Raw genomic sequence first — 20638 nt, 5'->3', positions numbered from 1 at the left:
TGCAAACAAGCATTATATCTTCAATACCCACTAATGACATTTTTTACTATTTTCATATCTATTTCATTACTGTCTGTAGATGTCATTTTTATATTTATTAGTAGTTTCTTTAATTTCATTTTAATCTACCACTCCCAGAAACATTGAACTAGGATTTCTTTCAATATAATTGTCTTTTATGTCTTCAGGAGTCACTGGATCTGGGATTTTCCCCGCCAATTCTGGTCCAATATTTACAAACAAATTATTAAAGTTATTAACCACATCATCCATATTGCTAATAGTTTGATCATTTTCCATAAAATACTGAGGATAGCTTATTTGTCTTGATCGATTCCTGATAATACCATTTAATATTCCAAACACCTTTAATATTATATTTGTTGTTATCTAATATTCTACTATAATGATCCTTCTTACATCTTCTCATAATATTAGTTAACTTATTTTTATATTTCTTATATTTATTTTCTGCCACTTTAGTTATGTTTTATAAATGCTCTATATAGTGTATTTTTCTTTTTACATGCATTCTGTAATCCCCTTGTGATCCATGGGCTGTCCAAGTGTTTATGTTGTTTACGGCTATATTCTTTTATTGGACAATGTTTATGATATAATAAGTTAAATAAAGATAAGAACGTTTATATACTCTCTCCCAATTTTGTAGTAGCAAATCATTTTTGAAAGCGTTCATTGATTCTTCTGTCCTCACTCGTTTAAATTGTAGTTTATTGTCCTGCTTGTTTTCTGTGTAGTTGTTGTCATAAACTGTAAAAACTGGTAAATGGTCGCTGATGTCATTATTAGTAATCCACTCACTGTATTGTTTTCTATAATATTCGTAATTTTTTGTCTAACAGAGTGGCACAATGGGCTGTGATTCGGCTGGGTCTTGTGATTTTTGGATAAAGGCTCAAACTATACAATGTGTTGATTAATTCTTCAGTCGTTTTAGGTTCGTTTGGATTTAAAATATCAATGTTAAAATCCCCACAGATGAAAATAGCCTTTTGAATTGTTTATATACATTTCTTCCATCCAGTCCTTGAAAACTTCAATATTTGAACCTGGTGCTGTATATATACAGCTCACAATTATATTCTTCTTTTTTTCTACACATATTTCTATTGTTATACATTCTAATAAATTATCAATCACATTTGTCATTCTTTCTACAATCTTATAATTCAAGTTATTATCCACATACACAGCCACTCCTCCTCCACTCTTATTTTTTCTGTTCATGTAGTTGAGTTCATATCCGACCATTTCAAAATCCATTCCCTTTTCCTCGTTCATCCAAGTTTCTGAAATGGAAATTATGTTAAATGGTTGTGTAAACTGGTTTAAATATTCCTTAATGCTGTTAAAGTTTGCGTACAGACTTCTTGAATTGAAGTGAATTATTGATAGTTTGTTAACTGTCTTAATTGTCCGGTTGTACTGATCTTCTGTATAGTAGCAGCAGTTGTCGTGGATGTTGAAGAATAGATTATTGTCTGGGTCAATATAATTTTCTATATCCTGTAGCTTGATCATGCATATTTATTAGAAGATGTTATTACAGCACTATGTTATCAATACTTATTACATGGCGTTTTAACATTCGCCGAAATGCTTGATTGTGATTGGTCAATAGCGCTCGTCAGAGGTCCGTTATTACTCGATAACGGACCTCTGCCGAGCAATAATGACCGCTGTTCGCAGCTGTAGCAATCAAGCCCACTGACACACACTGCATCAGTGCAATCAGTCCACACACCTGCCGGCTGCCGGCGATAATAATCACTTTATTTGGGCTGACAGAGCCACAGAACTGCGTCTGCATTTGATCTCGTCTTGTCGATGGTGTAAAATTAATTAGGTATATTGTTAGTAAGTTAGCCATGTAATAAGCGGGATAATGTATAGCTATACTCGGTCATTGTCGCAAAATAATTGACCTTCACTACGTTTAGAACTCTGTCGGTAAATTATTTTGCAACAATGACTTCGTAGCTATACATTATCCCTTACACAATTATAAAACAAGGCATATTTAGCCAGAATATGTTGCCAGAACAAACAAAATTATAATAATAATAACTTTATTTATTTATTATTATTTTAATTTCTTTACTTGCCAATGCGCTGTCACCTACCCGCGACCCCAACCACTGATCTAGAGACACTATTAAATGAGATGACATGAATCCAGTTCTTTATTATTTATCTAGAGACACTATTAGATTATATGACATGAATCCAGTTCTTTATTATTTATCTAGAGACACTATTAGATGAGATGACATGAATCCATTCTTTATTTACCTGAGCCTGGAGCCCCACCTCTTTACCTGAGCCTGAAGCCCCGCCTCTTTACCTGAGCCTGGAGCCCCGCCTCTTTACCTGAGCCTGGAGCCCCGAATCTTTACCTGAGCCTGGAGCCCCGAATCTTTACGTGAGCCTGGAGCCCCGAATCTTTACGTGAGCCTGGAGCCCCGCCTCTTTACCTGAGCCTGGAGCCCCGCCTCTTTACCTGAGCCTGGAGCCCCACCTCTTTACGTGAGCCTGGAGCCCCACCTCTTTACCTGAGCCTGGAGCCCCGCCTCTTTACCTGAGCCTGGAGCCCCGCCTCTTTACCTGAGCCTGGAGCCCCACCTCTTTACCTGAGCCTGGAGCCCTGCATCTTTACGTGAGCCTGAAGCCCCGCCTCTTTACCTGAGCCTAAAGCCCCGCCTCTTTACCTGAGCCTGGAGCCCCACCTCTTTACCTGAGCCTGGAGCCCCACCTCTTTACCTGAGCCTGGAGCCCCGCCTCTTTACCTGAGCCTAGAGCCCCACCTCTTTACCTGAGCCTGGAGCCCCGCCTCTTTACCTGAGCCTGGAGCCCCGCATCTTTACGTGAGCCTGAAGCCCCGCCTCTTTACCTGAGCCTGGAGCCCCGCCTCTTTACCTGAGCCTGAAGCCCAGCATCTTTACCTGAGCCTGAAGCCCCGCCTCTTTACCTGAGCCTGGAGCCCCGCCTCTTTACCTGAGCCTGGAGCCCCGCCTCTTTACCTGAGCCTGGAGCCCCGCCTCTTTACCTGAGCCTGGAGCCCCGAATCTTTACGTGAGCCTGGAGCCCTGCCTCTTTACCTGAGCCTGGAGCCCCGCATCTTTACGTGAGCCTGAAGCCCCGCCTCTTTACCTGAGCCTGGAGCCCCGCATCTTTACGTGAGCCTGAAGCCCCGCCTCTTTACCTGAGCCTAAAGCCCCACCTCTTTACCTGAGCCTGGAGCCCCACCTCTTTACCTGAGCCTGGAGCCCCGCCTCTTTACCTGAGCCTGGAGCCCCACCTCTTTACCTGAGCCTGGAGCCCCGCCTCTTTACCTGAGCCTGGAGCCCCACCTCTTTACCTGAGCCTGGAGCCCCGCCTCTTTACCTGAGCCTGGAGCCCCACCTCTTTACCTGAGCCTGGAGCCCCGCCTCTTTACCTGAGCCTGGAGCCCCGCATCTTTACGTGAGCCTGAAGCCCCGCCTCTTTACCTGAGCCTGGAGCCCCGCCTCTTTACCTGAGCCTGAAGCCCAGCATCTTTACCTGAGCCTGAAGCCCCGCCTCTTTACCTGAGCCTGGAGCCCCGCCTCTTTACCTGAGCCTGAAGCCCCGCCTCTTTACCTGAGCCTGGAGCCCCGCCTCTTTACCTGAGCCTGGAGCCCCGCATCTTTACGTGAGCCTGAAGCCCCGCCTCTTTACCTGAGCCTGGAGCCCCGCCTCTTTACCTGAGCCTGGAGCCCCGCCTCTTTACCTGAGCCTGGAGCCCCACCTCTTTACCTGAGCCTGGAGCCCCACCTCTTTACCTGAGCCTGGAGCCCCACCTCTTTACCTGAGCCTGGAGCCCCGCCTCTTTACCTGAGCCTGGACGTCTCCCTTCTCGGCCAGGAACTGGTAGTACTGGATCAGATCCTCCTCCAGCATCCCACTGGTGGAGCCGGGGTTCTCCACCTCGTCCAGCAGCCTCACGCGCTGCACCGCACTGCCCCCCGCCAGAGACACGTCGCTGGCCACTGGAGGAGCACAGGGTGAGGGTGAGGGTTAGGGTGCTGCAGCGCACTGCCCCCCGCCAGAGACACGTGTGAGGTTTCATCGTGACGTATGAGAAGGTTTTATCGTGATGTATGAGAATGATGTTTGATTATGATGTACGAGAATGATGTTTGATTATGATGTACGAGAATGATGTTTGATTATGATGTACGAGAATGATGTTTGATTATGATGTACGAGAATGTTTGATTATGATGTATGAGAATGATGTTTGATTATGATGTATGAGAATGATGTTTTATTATGATGTATGAGAATGATGTTTGATTATGATGTATGAGAATGATGTTTTATTATGATGTATGAGAATGATGTTTGATTATGATGTATGATAATGATGTTTGATTATAATGTATGAGAATGATGTTTGATTATGATGTACGAGAATGATGTTTGATTATGATGTATGAGAATGATGTTTGATTATGATGTACGAGAATGATGTTGATTATGATGTATGAGAATGATGTTTGATTATGATGTATGAGAACGATGTTTGATTATGATGTATGATAATGATGTTCCAAGATAAGGAAGTTCCAAGTCAGTCAGAAGATCCTTAAGAACTTCTACTCATGTACAATAGAGAGCATCCTGACTGGCAACATCACCTCCTGGTTTGGGAATAGCACTGCACAAGACCAAAGCAGACTACAAAGAGTGACACGTTCAGCCGAACGCACAATTGGAGGGGGGCTCCCCACCCTCCAGAACATTTACAACAAGCGGTGCAGGGGCAAGGCTAAGAGAATCATTAAGGACTCCAGTCACCCGAACAACTGCCTCTTTGAACTGCTGCGGTCAGGCAAGCGATACCGGAGTCTCAAGGCGAGCACAGAAAGACTCAGAAGAAGCTTCTATCCCCAGGCCATCAGGCTGCTCAACGAACAATGAACACTACACAACAACCATCAAACGCACATAGCACACACATCCACACGCACACACTCACTTTAAACAAACACACTGTAGCACCCACTCCCCACACTTTATAGCACACACTCACTTTAAACAAACACACTGTAGCACCCACTCCCCACACTTTATATTTATTGATAAAGGATTGCACTACAACTCGTACACCTTACTGTAAATTATACCTAAATTGTACCTCATCCCATTTCTGCTTTGCACTATATAGTATTGTATATTAGTACACTGCATAGTATTGTATATTATATGGTAACTTAGTTACGTCTATTCTGCATCGAACATTGTACATATGTCTATACTGAACACTGTGACCTCATTTTCTACTTCTAATTTACATGCTATACTATGTTATTTGATACTTATCTTGTCTAGCACAGTCTCTGGAGCGTAACAGTAAGAAGCATTTTGTATGAAAGTATTCTGTACTTCTGTATGACAACTATTAAAGAAACTTGAACTTGATGTTTGATCTTGATGTACGAGAATGATGTTTGATTATGATGTATGAGAACGATGTTTGATTATGATGTATGAGAATGATGTTTGATTATGATGTACGAGAATGATGTTTGATCATGATGTATGAGAATGATGTTTGATCATGATGTATGAGAATGATGTTTGATCTTGACGTACGAGAACGATGTTTGATCTTGATGTATGAGAACGATGTTTGATCTTGATGTATGAGAATGATGTTTGATCTTGACGTACAAGAACGATGTTTGATCTTGATGTATGAGAACGATGTTTGATCTTGATGTATGAGAATGATGTTTGATCTTGACGTACGAGAACGATGTTTGATCTTGATGTATGAGAACGATGTTTGATCTTGATGTATGAGAACGATGTTTGATCTTGATGTATGAGAACGATGTTTGATCTTGATGTATGAGAACGATGTTTGATCTTGATGTATGAGAATGTTTGATCATGACGTACGAGAATGCAATAACAATGGGCGAAGTCTCACCCTGATTGGCCACGAGCCGATAGTGTGTCAGCGCCGACTCACAGCTCTGAGGCACTCCCACACCGCCCCAGTACCTGTAGCCCTGAGGGCAGGAAACACAATGTGCTCATTATGTCAATGTGAGGTACTTGTGTCATCATCACCGCCCCACGGCGCCCCGATCCCAGGCTGCTCCATCAGACTCACCAGAATCATGTGAGCGACCAGGTTTCCGCCCAGCGCTCCGAAGGTGTAATAAACCAAGGCCTGCAAGACAATGAGTGGAAAGCACCTGTGAGGCTACAATGAACACAATTGTTACAAAGGGTCAGATTAAACCGAATATATGTATTTATTGATTGATATATATTGAATAGTATTTGTATGTCGTTTGATATCCCTTGTATATTCTTTGTACATATACACGGAATGTCCCTTTAACCTAGTAGTTACTATAGCCCATAATATTTCATTCTCCTATTGGATGGCGTGCCACCAGGCGCCAGTGACTTACCCCCTAGAGCAGACTTGAAAGCTACCGACGAGACATGCCCTTACTAGCCTCAGCTCCGCGCAGGAATACGGCTACCGAAAGCAGAGCGGCACTACTTGTCCACCGTACATATAAATATGGCGCAAGTAAATGTAGAAGCCCCTTGTCCCGTTCAGTCTCGTTCAGTTCCAGTTATCCAAGTGACGTCTCTCCCCATTATGCAACGTGTGGCAGAGTAGGGCTCGTATTGCCCCAAATAGAGTTGTGTTATCCTACTACGTTTGTTCAACGTATCGTTCGCTATCTACGAGTAAGCCTTCATTACGAGTCAAAGACCACGTGAAGTGGGTAATTGTGTGTCTACATAGAGCACTTATTGCCGCGTGCTAATAGGATAGTAACGTCAAGTTCAATTGTGAACCACCGCGCACCACGGAGGATACCTACACCGGTGATTGCAGAGCCACTTTCCGGCAGGATTACTATTATTATTCTTCATTCTTCACCAAGCTGCTGGAGCAGAGAACCGTCTACACCCACTGCTGTGGGATCTACACATGCCCGTGAGGACATCACTCGAGCCCGTCTCTGTTGGAGCAGAGACTCCACGGCTTCCACCTGTGCTGCTGCATACGGGAATTACAGCGGCTGCCTTTCCCCGTGGAGCAGGGAGTAATATACCGTCTCCAGGTGCCTTGCTGAAGCCCTGTGGAACCATTGACTTTGTATAGAGCATTGCCTCCCCCTGCTGGCTTACAACCGGTAGTAACTCCCCTACCATTATTCCCTAGATAATTCCTAATATTCAGTATTGACTTGCCTACGCACATTCTTTGCCTTATAAGCGCATCCGAATTGATCTAAGTAATGTAATCTAATATTCCTTTGATGTAATAAATATTCTAAACGAGTATTTGTGTGGAAACCGTTTCATTGTGAAGTGTTCTCATCTAATATACTTGTGTACAGTATGGTCAGTAATGTACATAACACGGTAGTGGTTTAATGATACCAATACTTGATTAATACAGTCAGGGAATTGTACCCCTCAGTTACAATTGGTCCTTCGAGCCCCGGATAATAATTAGCGTAATATTAATATAATATTAATATTGACATGGCCGATGACGAACACTCCACAAACGGTTCTCCTAAGCTAGATCGCCCGCAGCGCAGACGGCAGCCACCTCCCTATCTAGAGGCATACGCTGTCAGTCCAATACCTAGCTTTAAAGGGAAATTAGATACGGATAAAATAACTAAAGCGGATAGTAAAATTATGTCCGACCCTACCAACCAGGCTACCCCGACCACAGAGGCCCTAGTGGGTTCTAATGTAACTGACCAAGCTCACGGTGGGGACCAGGAGGGAACTGACACGACTTTATCCCCCGACAACGCCGACGAGGTAGTCCCCGGAGCGCTCCAGGATAAAGAAAGCCCTCCCGGGATGGAACCCGACCCACCACAAGAAGAGACGCGCACCCAGGAGATGGATCTCCTCGGTACGCAACAGGAGAACGGATCTCCAACAAGTACTGCCGGGAGCCGATCGCCCCGAACGGCGTCTTCCCCCAGTGCGGCGGACAAGATGCTGGCGCAAGCACTCATCGCCACCCTGGCAGCCTCCACCGAACGCGATCGACTTCAAGCGTGAGAACCGAGCACAGTACATGGAACTACGGATGTGCTTAGAGACCATGATGGTTGATGTAGCTGATGAACGCCACAAGTATTCTACCCTATTGAAGCACCTCAAGGTGCCCCGAGCGCACAATATAGCGCTGGCCTATGCCAACTCTACTACCCCATACACAGCGGCTCTAGCAGCACTAGACCAACGTTATGGACGCGTATGGGACTATGTGATACAGGAGATAAGAGACATTGACCGTCTCCCCCCAGCCAGAGACAACCGAGCATTAGATGACCTGTCTATCAAGGTACAGTCCCTGGTAGGGATGCTGGGGTCCCAAAAGGAAAAGGGTATCTACGAACTGTACGCTAACTCCAACGTAGAGAGGATATTAGAGAAGCTCCCTCCCGCCCGACAAGAGCGCTTCAGGCGGCAGAGAGACTACCGCGACCCCAACGGTCCAGAGGCATCCCTCCTAGACCTATCTGAGTTCCTCGCCAGGGAGGTCAGTAGCCTACTACTCGACACGTTCGTATGGAGTGGACCAAGCCCAAGACTCGGACCTCGGGGACAAACGGATAACCGCCGGTTGGTGACCATGATGCACCAAGCCGAATCAGTACCACACAAGAACCACAACACCCCCTCGACGAAAGAGGACCAGTGGAAGATTGAGTGCCAGTACAGTGAGGGAGAACATCGGCTGTATCAGTGCGAAGATTTCAAGAAGCTGACCACGGATGATGTGAGTCAGTGGGTCAAGGACCACCGCCGCTGCTTCCGCTGCGCGCACAGCCACCTGGCAGCTGAGTGCCGCTTGAAGAAGAAGTGCAGCAGGTGCGGTGGCACCCACCTGGAGGTCCTGCATGACATCAACAGGCGTCAGCCAGGACAACAGAGTGGGCCCGTCGCGGTAATGTACCATGCCGAGGCGGTGGCACCAGCACCAAAGTTCCACCAGACCGCTCCCTGGTGTCCCGACTGCTACGGCAGACACTGGGAGCCACGGTGCGAGCACCACCGGTGCTCCTCAAAGTGGTCAGAGTGCTCCTGAGCTACGAGGACAAGGTCCTGGACACTTACGCCGTCCTGGACGATGGGTCTGAAAAGACTCTCCTCCTCGCTTCCGCAGCAGCCCAGTTGGGCCTGCGAGGTGTCAAAGATACAATGACCATACGCACCATCAGAAGGGACCAGAAGACCATAACGGGTGAAAAGGTCTCCTTCAAGATAGCAGCGGTGGACCAGCCCGAGAAGCAGTATAGTATAACTAACGTCTTCACCAGCCACGACATAGGCCTGTCTCAGTACACCTACCCCATCCCACAGCTGATGGCTAAGTATGTGCACCTACGTCAATTACCTATACCGCTTATCGATGGCGCCACACCGACCCTGCTCATCGGCTCCGACCACGCGGACCTCATTCTCCCAATTGAGGCGGCCCACGTCGGACCCAAAGGATGCCCAGTCGCGGTTCAGACCCGACTGGGATGGACGCTCCAGGGCCCCCTCTACGGACTTGACAGTCAACCCACGTCTACACGCTGCCTACACACAGAGGCGAGCGACACCGGCCTCTCCCCCGTACAGCAGAGGCTATTGACATTAAGCGAGAGGCCCGTGAGAGAACCGTGGGTACCAGAGGGAGTTCGGAACCCCACCCCCCTCAGCTGCGCTCCAGACGTAGCTGACATCGAACCCAGCACCCCAAGCGACTCCTTGACGGGGCGGCCGGGACCGGCCCCTCCTCAGATGGGGTACAGAGCAAACAAGAGAAACAGACGGAGGAGGAGAAAGCACAGCCAAGCACAGATCAAAGCAGTCTCAGGCCCGCTTCCTCCTAAGCCCCCCTTCATCCCGTCCAGTCGTCATGACCATAGACCAGTCACTACCCCGAGCTGCGTGGCCGGCCGGCCGCTTAAGCAAAGTGACCACTGGTGCCGACGGGAAGGTCAGAGTGGCAGAAGTGCTCGGCCAAGGGCGGACCTACAACCGACCCGTGGCGAGGCTGATAGAGTCGCCAAGGCTCCCCGACTCGCTTAATGACGACCATGACCCCTGACTTTGTGACCTGCCTACCCTCACAACGGACATTGAGTAGTGGACAGTGCGGTTAATCTGTCTCTGCTTAGCTAATTAGGTGGGACTAATTAGGGGGCGGCTGTTACAAAGGGTCAGATTAAACCGAATATATGTATTTATTGATTGATATATATTGAATAGTATTTGTATGTCGTTTGATATCCCTTGTATATTCTTTGTACATATACACGGAATGTCCCTTTAACCTAGTAGTTACTATAGCCCATAATATTTCATTCTCCTATTGGATGGCGTGCCACCAGGCGCCAGTGACTTACCCCCTAGAGCCGACTTGAAAGCTACCGACGAGACATGCCCTTACTAGCCTCAGCTCCGCGCAGGAATACGGCTACCGAAAGCAGAGCGGCACTACTTGTCCACCGTACATATAAATATGGCGCAAGTAAATGTAGAAGCCCCTTGTCCCGTTCAGTCTCGTTCAGTTCCAGTTATCCAAGTGACGTCTCTCCCCATTATGCAACGTGTGGCAGAGTAGGGCTCGTATTGCCCCAAATAGAGTTGTGTTATCCTACTACGTTTGTTCAACGTATCGTTCGCTATCTACGAGTAAGCCTTCATTACGAGTCAAAGACCACGTGAAGTGGGTAATTGTGTGTCTACATAGAGCACTTATTGCCGCGTGCTAATAGGATAGTAACGTCAAGTTCAATTGTGAACCACCGCGCACCACGGAGGATACCTACACCGGTGATTGCAGAGCCACTTTCCGGCAGGATTACTATTATTATTCTTCATTCTTCACCAAGCCAGAAATATGCGGCAGGTGGATCCAAGGCCTAACTCTGATCCACACTATACACAGAGCCTCAAGGACCCATCAAGTCGGCCATATTGGATTTTCCTCCATTTAGAATATTTTTAAAAACACATTTTTGACATCTCCTCCCAAACTGTGGGTCCAGGTTAAGTGTAAGTTACTGGAACAACTTAAAGGTTGTATGAGGCGTGTTGATCTAATAGCGTTTTGAAGATATTGACCAAATAACTTCAAAAAGGGGCGTGGCTCAGCACATAAATAGACCAGAGTCAACAACCGTGCAGGATATGTCCACATAAGTGGCACGGTGGTGTTAGTGGTTAACACTGTCTCCTCCTAGTGGCACGGTGGTGTTAGTGGTTAACACGGTCTCCTCCTAGTGGCACGGTGGTGTAGTGGTTAACACTGTCTCCCCCTAGTGGCACGTGGTGTAGTGGTTAACACTGTCTCCTCCTAGTGGCACGGTGGTGTAGTGGTTAACACTGTCTCCTCCTAGTGGCACGGTGGTGTTAGTGGTTAACACTGTCTCCTCCTAGTGGCACGGTGGTGTTAGTGGTTAACACCGTCTCCTCCTAGTGGCACGGTGGTGTTAGTGGTTAACACTGTCTCCTCACAGCACGGTGGTGTAGTGGTTAACACTGTCTCCTCACAGCACGGTGGTGTTAGTGGTTAACACTGTCTCCTCCTAGTGGCACGGTGGTGTTAGTGGTTAACACTGTCTCCTCCTAGTGGCACGGTGGTGTTAGTGGTTAACACCGTCTCCTCCTAGTGGCACTGTGGTGTAGTGGTTAACACTGTCTCCTCCTAGTGGCACGGTGGTGTAGTGGTTAACACTGTCTCCTCACAGCACGGTGGTGTTAGTGGTTAACACTGTCTCCTCCTAGTGGCACGGTGGTGTTAGTGGTTAACACTGTCTCCTCACAGCACGGTGGTGTAGTGGTTAACACTGTCTCCTCACAGCACGGTGGTGTAGTGGGTAACACTGTCTCCTCACAGCACGGTGGTGTTAGTGGTTAACACTGTCTCCTCCTAGTGGCACGGTGGTGTTAGTGGTTAACACTGTCTCCTCACAGCACGGTGGTGTAGTGGTTAACACTGTCTCCTCACAGCACGGTGGTGTTAGTGGTTAACACTGTCTCCTCCTAGTGGCACGGTGGTGTAGTGGTTAACACTGTCTCCTCACAGCACGGTGGTGTTAGTGGTTAACACTGTCTCCTCCTAGTGGCACGGTGGTGTAGTGGTTAACACTGTCTCCTCACAGCACGGTGGTGTTAGTGGTTAACACCGTCTCCTCCTAGTGGCACGGTGGTGTAGTGGTTAACACTGTCTCCTCCTAGTGGCACGGTGGTGTAGTGGTTAACACTGTCTCCTCCTAGTGGCACGGTGGTGTAGTGGTTAACACTGTCTCCTCACAGCACGGTGGTGTTAGTGGTTAACACTGTCTCCTCCTAGTGGCACGGTGGTGTAGTGGTTAACACTGTCTCCTCACAGCACGGTGGTGTAGTGGTTAACACTGTCACCTCACAGCACAGTGGTGTAGTGGTTAACACTGTCTCCTCACAGCACAGTGGTGTTAGTGGTTAACACTGTCTCCTCCTAGTGGCACGGTGGTGTAGTGGTTAACACTGTCTCCTCACAGCACGGTGGTGTTAGTGGTTAACACTGTCGCCTCACAGCACGGTGGTGTAGTGGTTAACACTGTCTCCTCACAGCACGGTGGTGTAGTGGTTAACACTGTCTCCTCCTAGTGGCACGGTGGTGTTAGTGGTTAACACGGTCTCCTCCTAGTGGCACGGTGGTGTAGTGGTTAACACTGTCTCCTCACAGCACGGTGGTGTAGTGGTTAACACTATCTCCTCCTAGTGGCACGGTGGTGTAGTGGTTAACACTGTCTCCTCAAAGCACGGTGGTGTAGTGGTTAACACCGTCTCCACCTAGTGGCACGGTGGTGTTAGTGGTTAACACCGTCTCCTCCTAGTGGCACGGTGGTGTAGTGGTTAACACTGTCTCCTCACAGCATGGTGGTGTAGTGGTTAACACTGTCTCCGCACAGCACGGTGGTGTAGTGGTTAACACTGTCTCCTCCTAGTGGCACGGTGGTGTAGTGGTTAACACCGTCTCCTCCTAGTGGCACGGTGGTGTAGTGGTTAACACTGTCTCCTCACAGCACGGTGGTGTTAGTGGTTAACACTGTCTCCTCCTAGTGGCACGGTGGTGTTAGTGGTTAACACTGTCTCCTCACAGCAATAGTATCCAGCTGCAGCCGTTCAGACCAGCGCTTACAAGCCCCGCACATACAAGCCCCGCACATAGCAACCCCTCGCTTCCATTGGCTGATTTTGGTCACGTGATTTTGGGTCACGTTGCACGTTGCACTGCGGGATTGATTGATTGATTGAAAACTTTATTAACAGATTGCCGTATGATTTGGGTCACGTTGCACTGCGGGATTGATTGATTGATTGATTGATTCATTGATTCATTGATTGATTGATTGAAAACTTTATTAACAGATTGATTGATTGATTGAAAACTTTATTAACAGATTGCCGAATGGGTACACGTGACCACAGGCCCTGATTGATTGATTGAAAACTTTATTAACAGATTGTAGAATGGGTACACGTGACCTGACCGATTGATTGATTGATTGATTGATTGATTGAAAACTTTATTAACAGATTGCAGAATGGGTACAGTGACCGATTGATTGATTGATTGATTGATTGATTTATTGATTGATTGATTGATTGAAAACTTTATTAACAGATTGCAGAATGCAGTACAGCTCAATACACACAATTGTTAAGGGGATGCAGACCATGCAGTACTGTTACATTTGTGACATACAGTAAATATATACAAGGGGGAGGGAACTGTACATTTATGATGAATTGAAAATGGGGGACCCTGATGTAAACAAGACGGAAGTCTTTCTCTGGTCTGCATCCCCTTAACAATTGTGTGTATTGAGCTGTACTGCAGATATATTTCAATTGCCTTACTTATTTACATAAGTATTATAGGCCTACAGCAGTATTGTACAGACAGTCTGTGTGAAGTCTGTGTGGTTATCCAGCTGCACAAAGGCAGAGCAAGAGGCTCTACAGAGGGTGGTGAAGGCGGCAGGCAGGATTGTCGGGACTCCTCTATCAAACATCACCTCCGTCTTCACCTCCCGCTGCCTCCACCGCTCCAAGTGTATCATCAAGGACCAGTCTCACCCAGCACATCACCTCTTTCAGCTCCTTCCCTCAGGGAGGAGATACCGGTCCATACATGCCAAGAGTTAAATATTTAAGAACAGCTTTTTCCCCCAAGCAGTCAGACTGTTAAACGCTCATTGACTGTCCCCTCACGTGCACCATGCACTTACCTGGACTTGATAATCACTGTTACCACTCATCATGCACTTTATTTAAAATATTCTGTTATGTACAGTGTTATATGTGTTTCATGTATGTATATATTGTACTACGGTCTGTGGGAGCTCCCCTGAAATTTCACTCACGGTCATATAAGAGTTTTAATGTAGAAGGTTTTATTAATGAAATGTTGGGTATAAACTGGGAGGAGGTATGTTGTGAGGATGACCCAGAGGTTGCACTGGACTTATTTATGTCAGAAACAAATCAGCCCCATGGATAGATAGTAACTTTTAATGAATTTTAATGAATGAGAGAGACATACTGTAGCCAAAAAAGCATCAGTGTGTTCCAGTTCTGCAGATGACAGACAAAAGTACCGTTCCTTACGTAATCAAGTCACAAAGTTAAATAAGGTGAGAAAAAGGGAATATTTTAAACCATGGTTATATGATGTGAGAAATGATGGTAAAAATCTATGGAATGTTTTAAATCAAATTATGGGTAGAAAATCCAATGTCTGTACATGGTACATTAAAACTCTTATATGACCGTGAGTGAAATTTCAGGGGAGCTCCCACAGACCGTAGTACAATATATACATACATGAAACACATATAACACTGTACATAACAGAATATTTTAAATAAAGTGCATGATGAGTGGTAACAGTGATTATCAAGTCCAGGTAAGTGCATGGTGCACGTGAGGGGACAGTCAATGAGCGTTTAACAGTCTGACTGCTTGGGGGAAAAAGCTGTTCTTAAATATTTAACTCTTGGCATGTATGGACCGGTATTTCCTCCCTGAGGGAAGGACCTGAAAGAGGTGATGTGCTGGGTGAGACTGGTCCTTGATGATACACTTGGAGCGGTGGAGGCAGCGGGAGGTGAAGACGGAGGTGATGTTTGATAGAGGAGTCCCGACAATCCTGCCTGCCGCCTTCACCACCCTCTGTAGAGCCTCTTGCTCTGCCTTTGTGCAGCTGGATAACCACACAGACTTCACACAGACTGTCTGTACAATACTGCTGTAGGCCTATAATACTTATGTAAATAAGTAAGGCAATTGAAATATATCTGCAGTACAGCTCAATACACACAATTGTTAAGGGGATGCAGACCAGAGAAAGACTTCCGTCTTGTTTACATCAGGGTCCCCCATTTTCAATTCATCATAAATGTACAGTTCCCTCCCCCTTGTATATATTTACTGTATGTCACAAATGTAACAGTACTGCATGGTCTGCATCCCCTTAACAATTGTGTGTATTGAGCTGTACTGCATTCTGCAATCTGTTAATAAAGTTTTCAATCAATCAATCAATCTGTTAATAAAGTTTTCAATCAATCAATCAATCAATCAATGAATCAATCAATCAATCAATCAATCAATCCCGCAGTGCAACGTGACCCAAATCATACGGCAATCTGTTAATAAAGTTTTCAATCAATCAATCAATCAATCCCGCAGTGCAACGTGCAACGTGACCCAAAATCACGTCACCAAAATCAGCCAATGGAAGCGAGGGGTTGCTATGTGCGGGGCTTGTATGTGCGGGGCTTGTAAGCGCTGGTCTGAACGGCTGCAGCTGGAAGCATCTCCCTCACAGCACGGTGGTGTAGTGGTTAACACTGTCTCCTCACAGCACGGTGGTGTTAGTGGTTAACACTGTCTCCTCCTAGTGGCACGGTGGTGTAGTGGTTAACACTGTCTCCTCACAGCACGGTGGTGTTAGTGGTTAACACTGTCTCCTCCTAGTGGCACGGTGGTGTAGTGGTTAACACTGTCTCCTCACAGCACGGTGGTGTTAGTGGTTAACACCGTCTCCTCCTAGTGGCACGGTGGTGTAGTGGTTAACACTGTCTCCTCCTAGTGGCACGGTGGTGTAGTGGTTAACACTGTCTCCTCCTAGTGGCACGGTGGTGTAGTGGTTAACACTGTCTCCTCACAGCACGGTGGTGTTAGTGGTTAACACTGTCTCCTCCTAGTGGCACGGTGGTGTAGTGGTTAACACTGTCTCCTCACAGCACGGTGGTGTAGTGGTTAACACTGTCACCTCACAGCACAGTGGTGTAGTGGTTAACACTGTCTCCTCACAGCACGGTGGTGTTAGTGGTTAACACTGTCTCCTCCTAGTGGCACGGTGGTGTAGTGGTTAACACTGTCTCCTCACAGCACGGTGGTGTTAGTGGTTAACACTGTCGCCTCACAGCACGGTGGTGTAGTGGTTAACACTGTCTCCTCACAGCACGGTGGTGTAGTGGTTAACACTGTCTCCTCCTAGTGGCACGGTGGTGTTAGTGGTTAACACGGTCTCCTCCTAGTGGCACGGTGGTGTAGTGGTTAACACTGTCTCCTCACAGCACGGTGGTGTAGTGGTTAACACTGTCTCCTCCTAGTGGCACGGTGGTGTAGTGGTTAACACTGTCTCCTCACAGCACGGTGGTGTAGTGGTTAACACCGTCTCCACCTAGTGGCACGGTGGTGTTAGTGGTTAACACCATCTCCTCCTAGTGGCACGGTGGTGTAGTGGTTAACACTGTCTCCTCACAGCATGGTGGTGTAGTGGTTAACACTGTCTCCTCACAGCACGGTGGTGTAGTGGTTAACACTGTCTCCTCCTAGTGGCACGGTGGTGTAGTGGTTAACACCGTCTCCTCCTAGTGGCACGGTGGTGTAGTGGTTAACACTGTCTCCTCACAGCACAGTGGTGTAGTGGTTAACACTGTCTCCTCCTAGTGGCACGGTGGTGTAGTGGTTAACACTGTCTCCTCCTAGTGGCACGGTGGTGTAGTGGTTACCACTGTCTCCTCCTAGTGGCACGGTGGTGTTAGTGGTTAACACTGTCTCCTCCTAGTGGCACGGTGGTGTTAGTGGTTAACACTGTCTCCTCCTAGTGGCACGGTGGTGTTAGTGGTTAACACTGTCTCCTCCTAGTGGCACGTTGGTGCAGTGGTTAACACTGTCTCCTCACAGCACGGTGGTGTTAGTGGTTAACACTGTCTCCTCACAGCACGGTGGTGTAGTGGTTAACACTGTCTCCTCACAGCACGGTGGTGTAGTGGTTAACACTGTCTCCACCTAGTGGCACGGTGGTGTTAGTGGTTAACACTGTCTCCTCCTAGTGGCACGGTGGTGTAGTGGTTAACACCGTCTCCTCCTAGTGGCACGGTGGTGTTAGTGGTTAACACTGTCTCCTCACAGCACGGTGGTGTAGTGGTTAACACTGTCTCCTCACAGCACGGTGGTGTAGTGGTTAACACTGTCTCCTCCTAGTGGCACGGTGGTGTAGTGGTTAACACCGTCTCCACCTAGTGGCACGGTGGTGTAGTGGTTAACACTGTCTCCTCACAGCACGGTGGTGTAGTGGTTAACACTGTCTCCTCACAGCACGGTGGTGTAGTGGTTAACACAGTCTCCTCACAGCACGGTGGTGTAGTGGTTAACACTGTCTCCACCTAGTGGCACGGTGGTGTAGTGGTTAACACTGTCTCCTCACAGCACGGTGGTGTAGTGGTTAACACTGTCTCCTCACAGCACGGTGGTGTAGTGGTTAACACTGTCTCCTCACAGCACGGTGGTGTAGTGGTTAACACTGTCTCCTCACAGCACAGTGGTGTAGTGGTTAACACTGTCTCCTCACAGCACGGTGGTGTAGTGGTTAACACCGTCTCCTCACAGCACGATGGTGTAGTGGTTAACACTGTCTCCTCACAGCACGGTGGTGTAGTGGTTAACACTGTCTCCTCACAGCACGGTGGTGTAGTGGTTAACACTGTCTCCTCACAGCATGGTGGTGTAGTGGTTAACACTGTCTCCTCACAGCGGTGTAGTGGTTAACACTGTCTCCTCACAGCACGGTGGTGTAGTGGTTAACACTGTCTCCTCACAGCACGGTGGTGTAGTGGTTAACACTGTCTCCTCACAGCACGGTGGTGTAGTGGTTAACACTGTCTCCTCACAGCACGGTGGTGTAGTGGTTAACACCGTCTCCTCCTAGTGGCACGGTGGTGTAGTGGTTAACACCGTCTCCTCCTAGTGGCACGGTGGTGTAGTGGTTAACACTGTCTCCTCCTAGTGGCACGGTGGTGTAGTGGTTAACACTGTCTCCTCCTAGTGGCACGGTGGTGTAGTGGTTAACACTGTCTCCTCACAGCACGGTGGTGTTAGTGGTTAACACTGTCTCCTCCTAGTGGCACGGTGGTGTAGTGGTTAACACTGTCTCCTCACAGCACGGTGGTGTAGTGGTTAACACTGTCACCTCACAGCACAGTGGTGTAGTGGTTAACACTGTCTCCTCACAGCACGGTGGTGTTAGTGGTTAACACTGTCTCCTCCTAGTGGCACGGTGGTGTAGTGGTTAACACTGTCTCCTCACAGCACGGTGGTGTTAGTGGTTAACACTGTCGCCTCACAGCACGGTGGTGTAGTGGTTAACACTGTCTCCTCACAGCACGGTGGTGTAGTGGTTAACACTGTCTCCTCCTAGTGGCACAGTGGTGTTAGTGGTTAACACGGTCTCCTCCTAGTGGCACGGTGGTGTAGTGGTTAACACGGTCTCCTCACAGCACGGTGGTGTAGTGGTTAACACTGTCTCCTCCTAGTGGCACGGTGGTGTAGTGGTTAACACTGTCTCCTCACAGCACGGTGGTGTAGTGGTTAACACCGTCTCCACCTAGTGGCACAGTGGTGTTAGTGGTTAACACCGTATCCTCCTAGTGGCACGGTGGTGTAGTGGTTAACACTGTCTCCTCACAGCATGGTGGTGTAGTGGTTAACACTGTCTCCTCACAGCACGGTGGTGTAGTGGTTAACACTGTCTCCTCCTAGTGGCACGGTGGTGTAGTGGTTAACACCGTCTCCTCCTAGTGGCACGGTGGTGTAGTGGTTAACACTGTCTCCTCACAGCACAGTGGTGTAGTGGTTAACACTGTCTCCTCCTAGTGGCACGGTGGTGTAGTGGTTAACACTGTCTCCTCCTAGTGGCACGGTGGTGTAGTGGTTAACACCGTCTCCTCCTAGTGGCACGGTGGTGTTAGTGGTTAACACTGTCTCCTCCTAGTGGCACGGTGGTGTTAGTGGTTAACACTGTCTCCTCCTAGTGGCACGGTGGTGTTAGTGGTTAACACCGTCTCCTCCTAGTGGCACGTTGGTGCAGTGGTTAACACTGTCTCCTCACAGCACGGTGGTGTTAGTGGTTAACACTGTCTCCTCACAGCACGGTGGTGTAGTGGTTAACACTGTCTCCTCACAGCACGGTGGTGTAGTGGTTAACACTGTCTCCACCTAGTGGCACGGTGGTGTTAGTGGTTAACACTGTCTCCTCCTAGTGGCACGGTGGTGTAGTGGTTAACACCGTCTCCTCCTAGTGGCACGGTGGTGTTAGTGGTTAACACTGTCTCCTAACAGCACGGTGGTGTAGTGGTTAACACCGTCTCCTCACAGCACGGTGGTGTAGTGGTTAACACTGTCTCCTCCTAGTGGCACGGTGGTGTAGTGGTTAACACCGTCTCCACCTAGTGGCACGGTGGTGTAGTGGTTAACACTGTCTCCTCACAGCACGGTGGTGTAGTGGTTAACACAGTCTCCTCACAGCACGGTGGTGTAGTGGTTAACACTGTCTCCACCTAGTGGCACGGTGGTGTAGTGGTTAACACTGTCTCCTCACAGCACGGTGGTGTAGTGGTTAACACTGTCTCCTCACAGCACGGTGGTGTAGTGGTTAACACTGTCTCCTCACAGCACGGTGGTGTAGTGGTTAACACTGTCACCTCACAGCACAGTGGTGTAGTGGTTAACACTGTCTCCTCACAGCACGGTGGTGTTAGTGGTTAACACTGTCTCCTCCTAGTGGCACGGTGGTGTAGTGGTTAACACTGTCTCCTCACAGCACGGTGGTGTTAGTGGTTAACACTGTCGCCTCACAGCACGGTGGTGTAGTGGTTAACACTGTCTCCTCACAGCACGGTGGTGTAGTGGTTAACACTGTCTCCTCCTAGTGGCACGGTGGTGTTAGTGGTTAACACGGTCTCCTCCTAGTGGCACGGTGGTGTAGTGGTTAACACTGTCTCCTCACAGCACGGTGGTGTAGTGGTTAACACTATCTCCTCCTAGTGGCACGGTGGTGTAGTGGTTAACACTGTCTCCTCACAGCACGGTGGTGTAGTGGTTAACACCGTCTCCACCTAGTGGCACGGTGGTGTTAGTGGTTAACACCGTCTCCTCCTAGTGGCACGGTGGTGTAGTGGTTAACACTGTCTCCTCACAGCATGGTGGTGTAGTGGTTAACACTGTCTCCGCACAGCACGGTGGTGTAGTGGTT

The 20638-nt window shown here is 48.1% G+C and overlaps 1 protein-coding gene across 2 annotated transcripts in view; it reads right to left on the bottom strand.

Moving 5' to 3' along the window:
- sel1l (SEL1L adaptor subunit of SYVN1 ubiquitin ligase) overlaps positions 1–20638 on the bottom strand; it is a 157862-nt gene that overhangs the window by 63125 nt on the left and 74099 nt on the right. For both annotated transcript variants that reach the window (XM_084315133.1, XM_084315134.1), the window contains exons 9-11: positions 6164–6223; positions 5978–6059; positions 3874–4028 (exon numbers count right to left, since the gene is read on the bottom strand). In XM_084315133.1, the coding sequence (XP_084171259.1) occupies positions 3874–4028; positions 5978–6059; positions 6164–6223 (297 nt within the window). The remainder of the gene's footprint in view (positions 1–3873; positions 4029–5977; positions 6060–6163; positions 6224–20638) is intronic.

Source organism: Notolepis coatsorum, assembly GCF_963971535.1.
Source record: "Notolepis coatsorum genome assembly, chromosome: 5".
Lineage (NCBI taxonomy): Eukaryota > Metazoa > Chordata > Actinopteri > Aulopiformes > Paralepididae > Notolepis > Notolepis coatsorum.
Note: the sequence above shows the minus strand (reverse complement) of the source record. Positions and strands in the feature narration are given on the sequence as shown.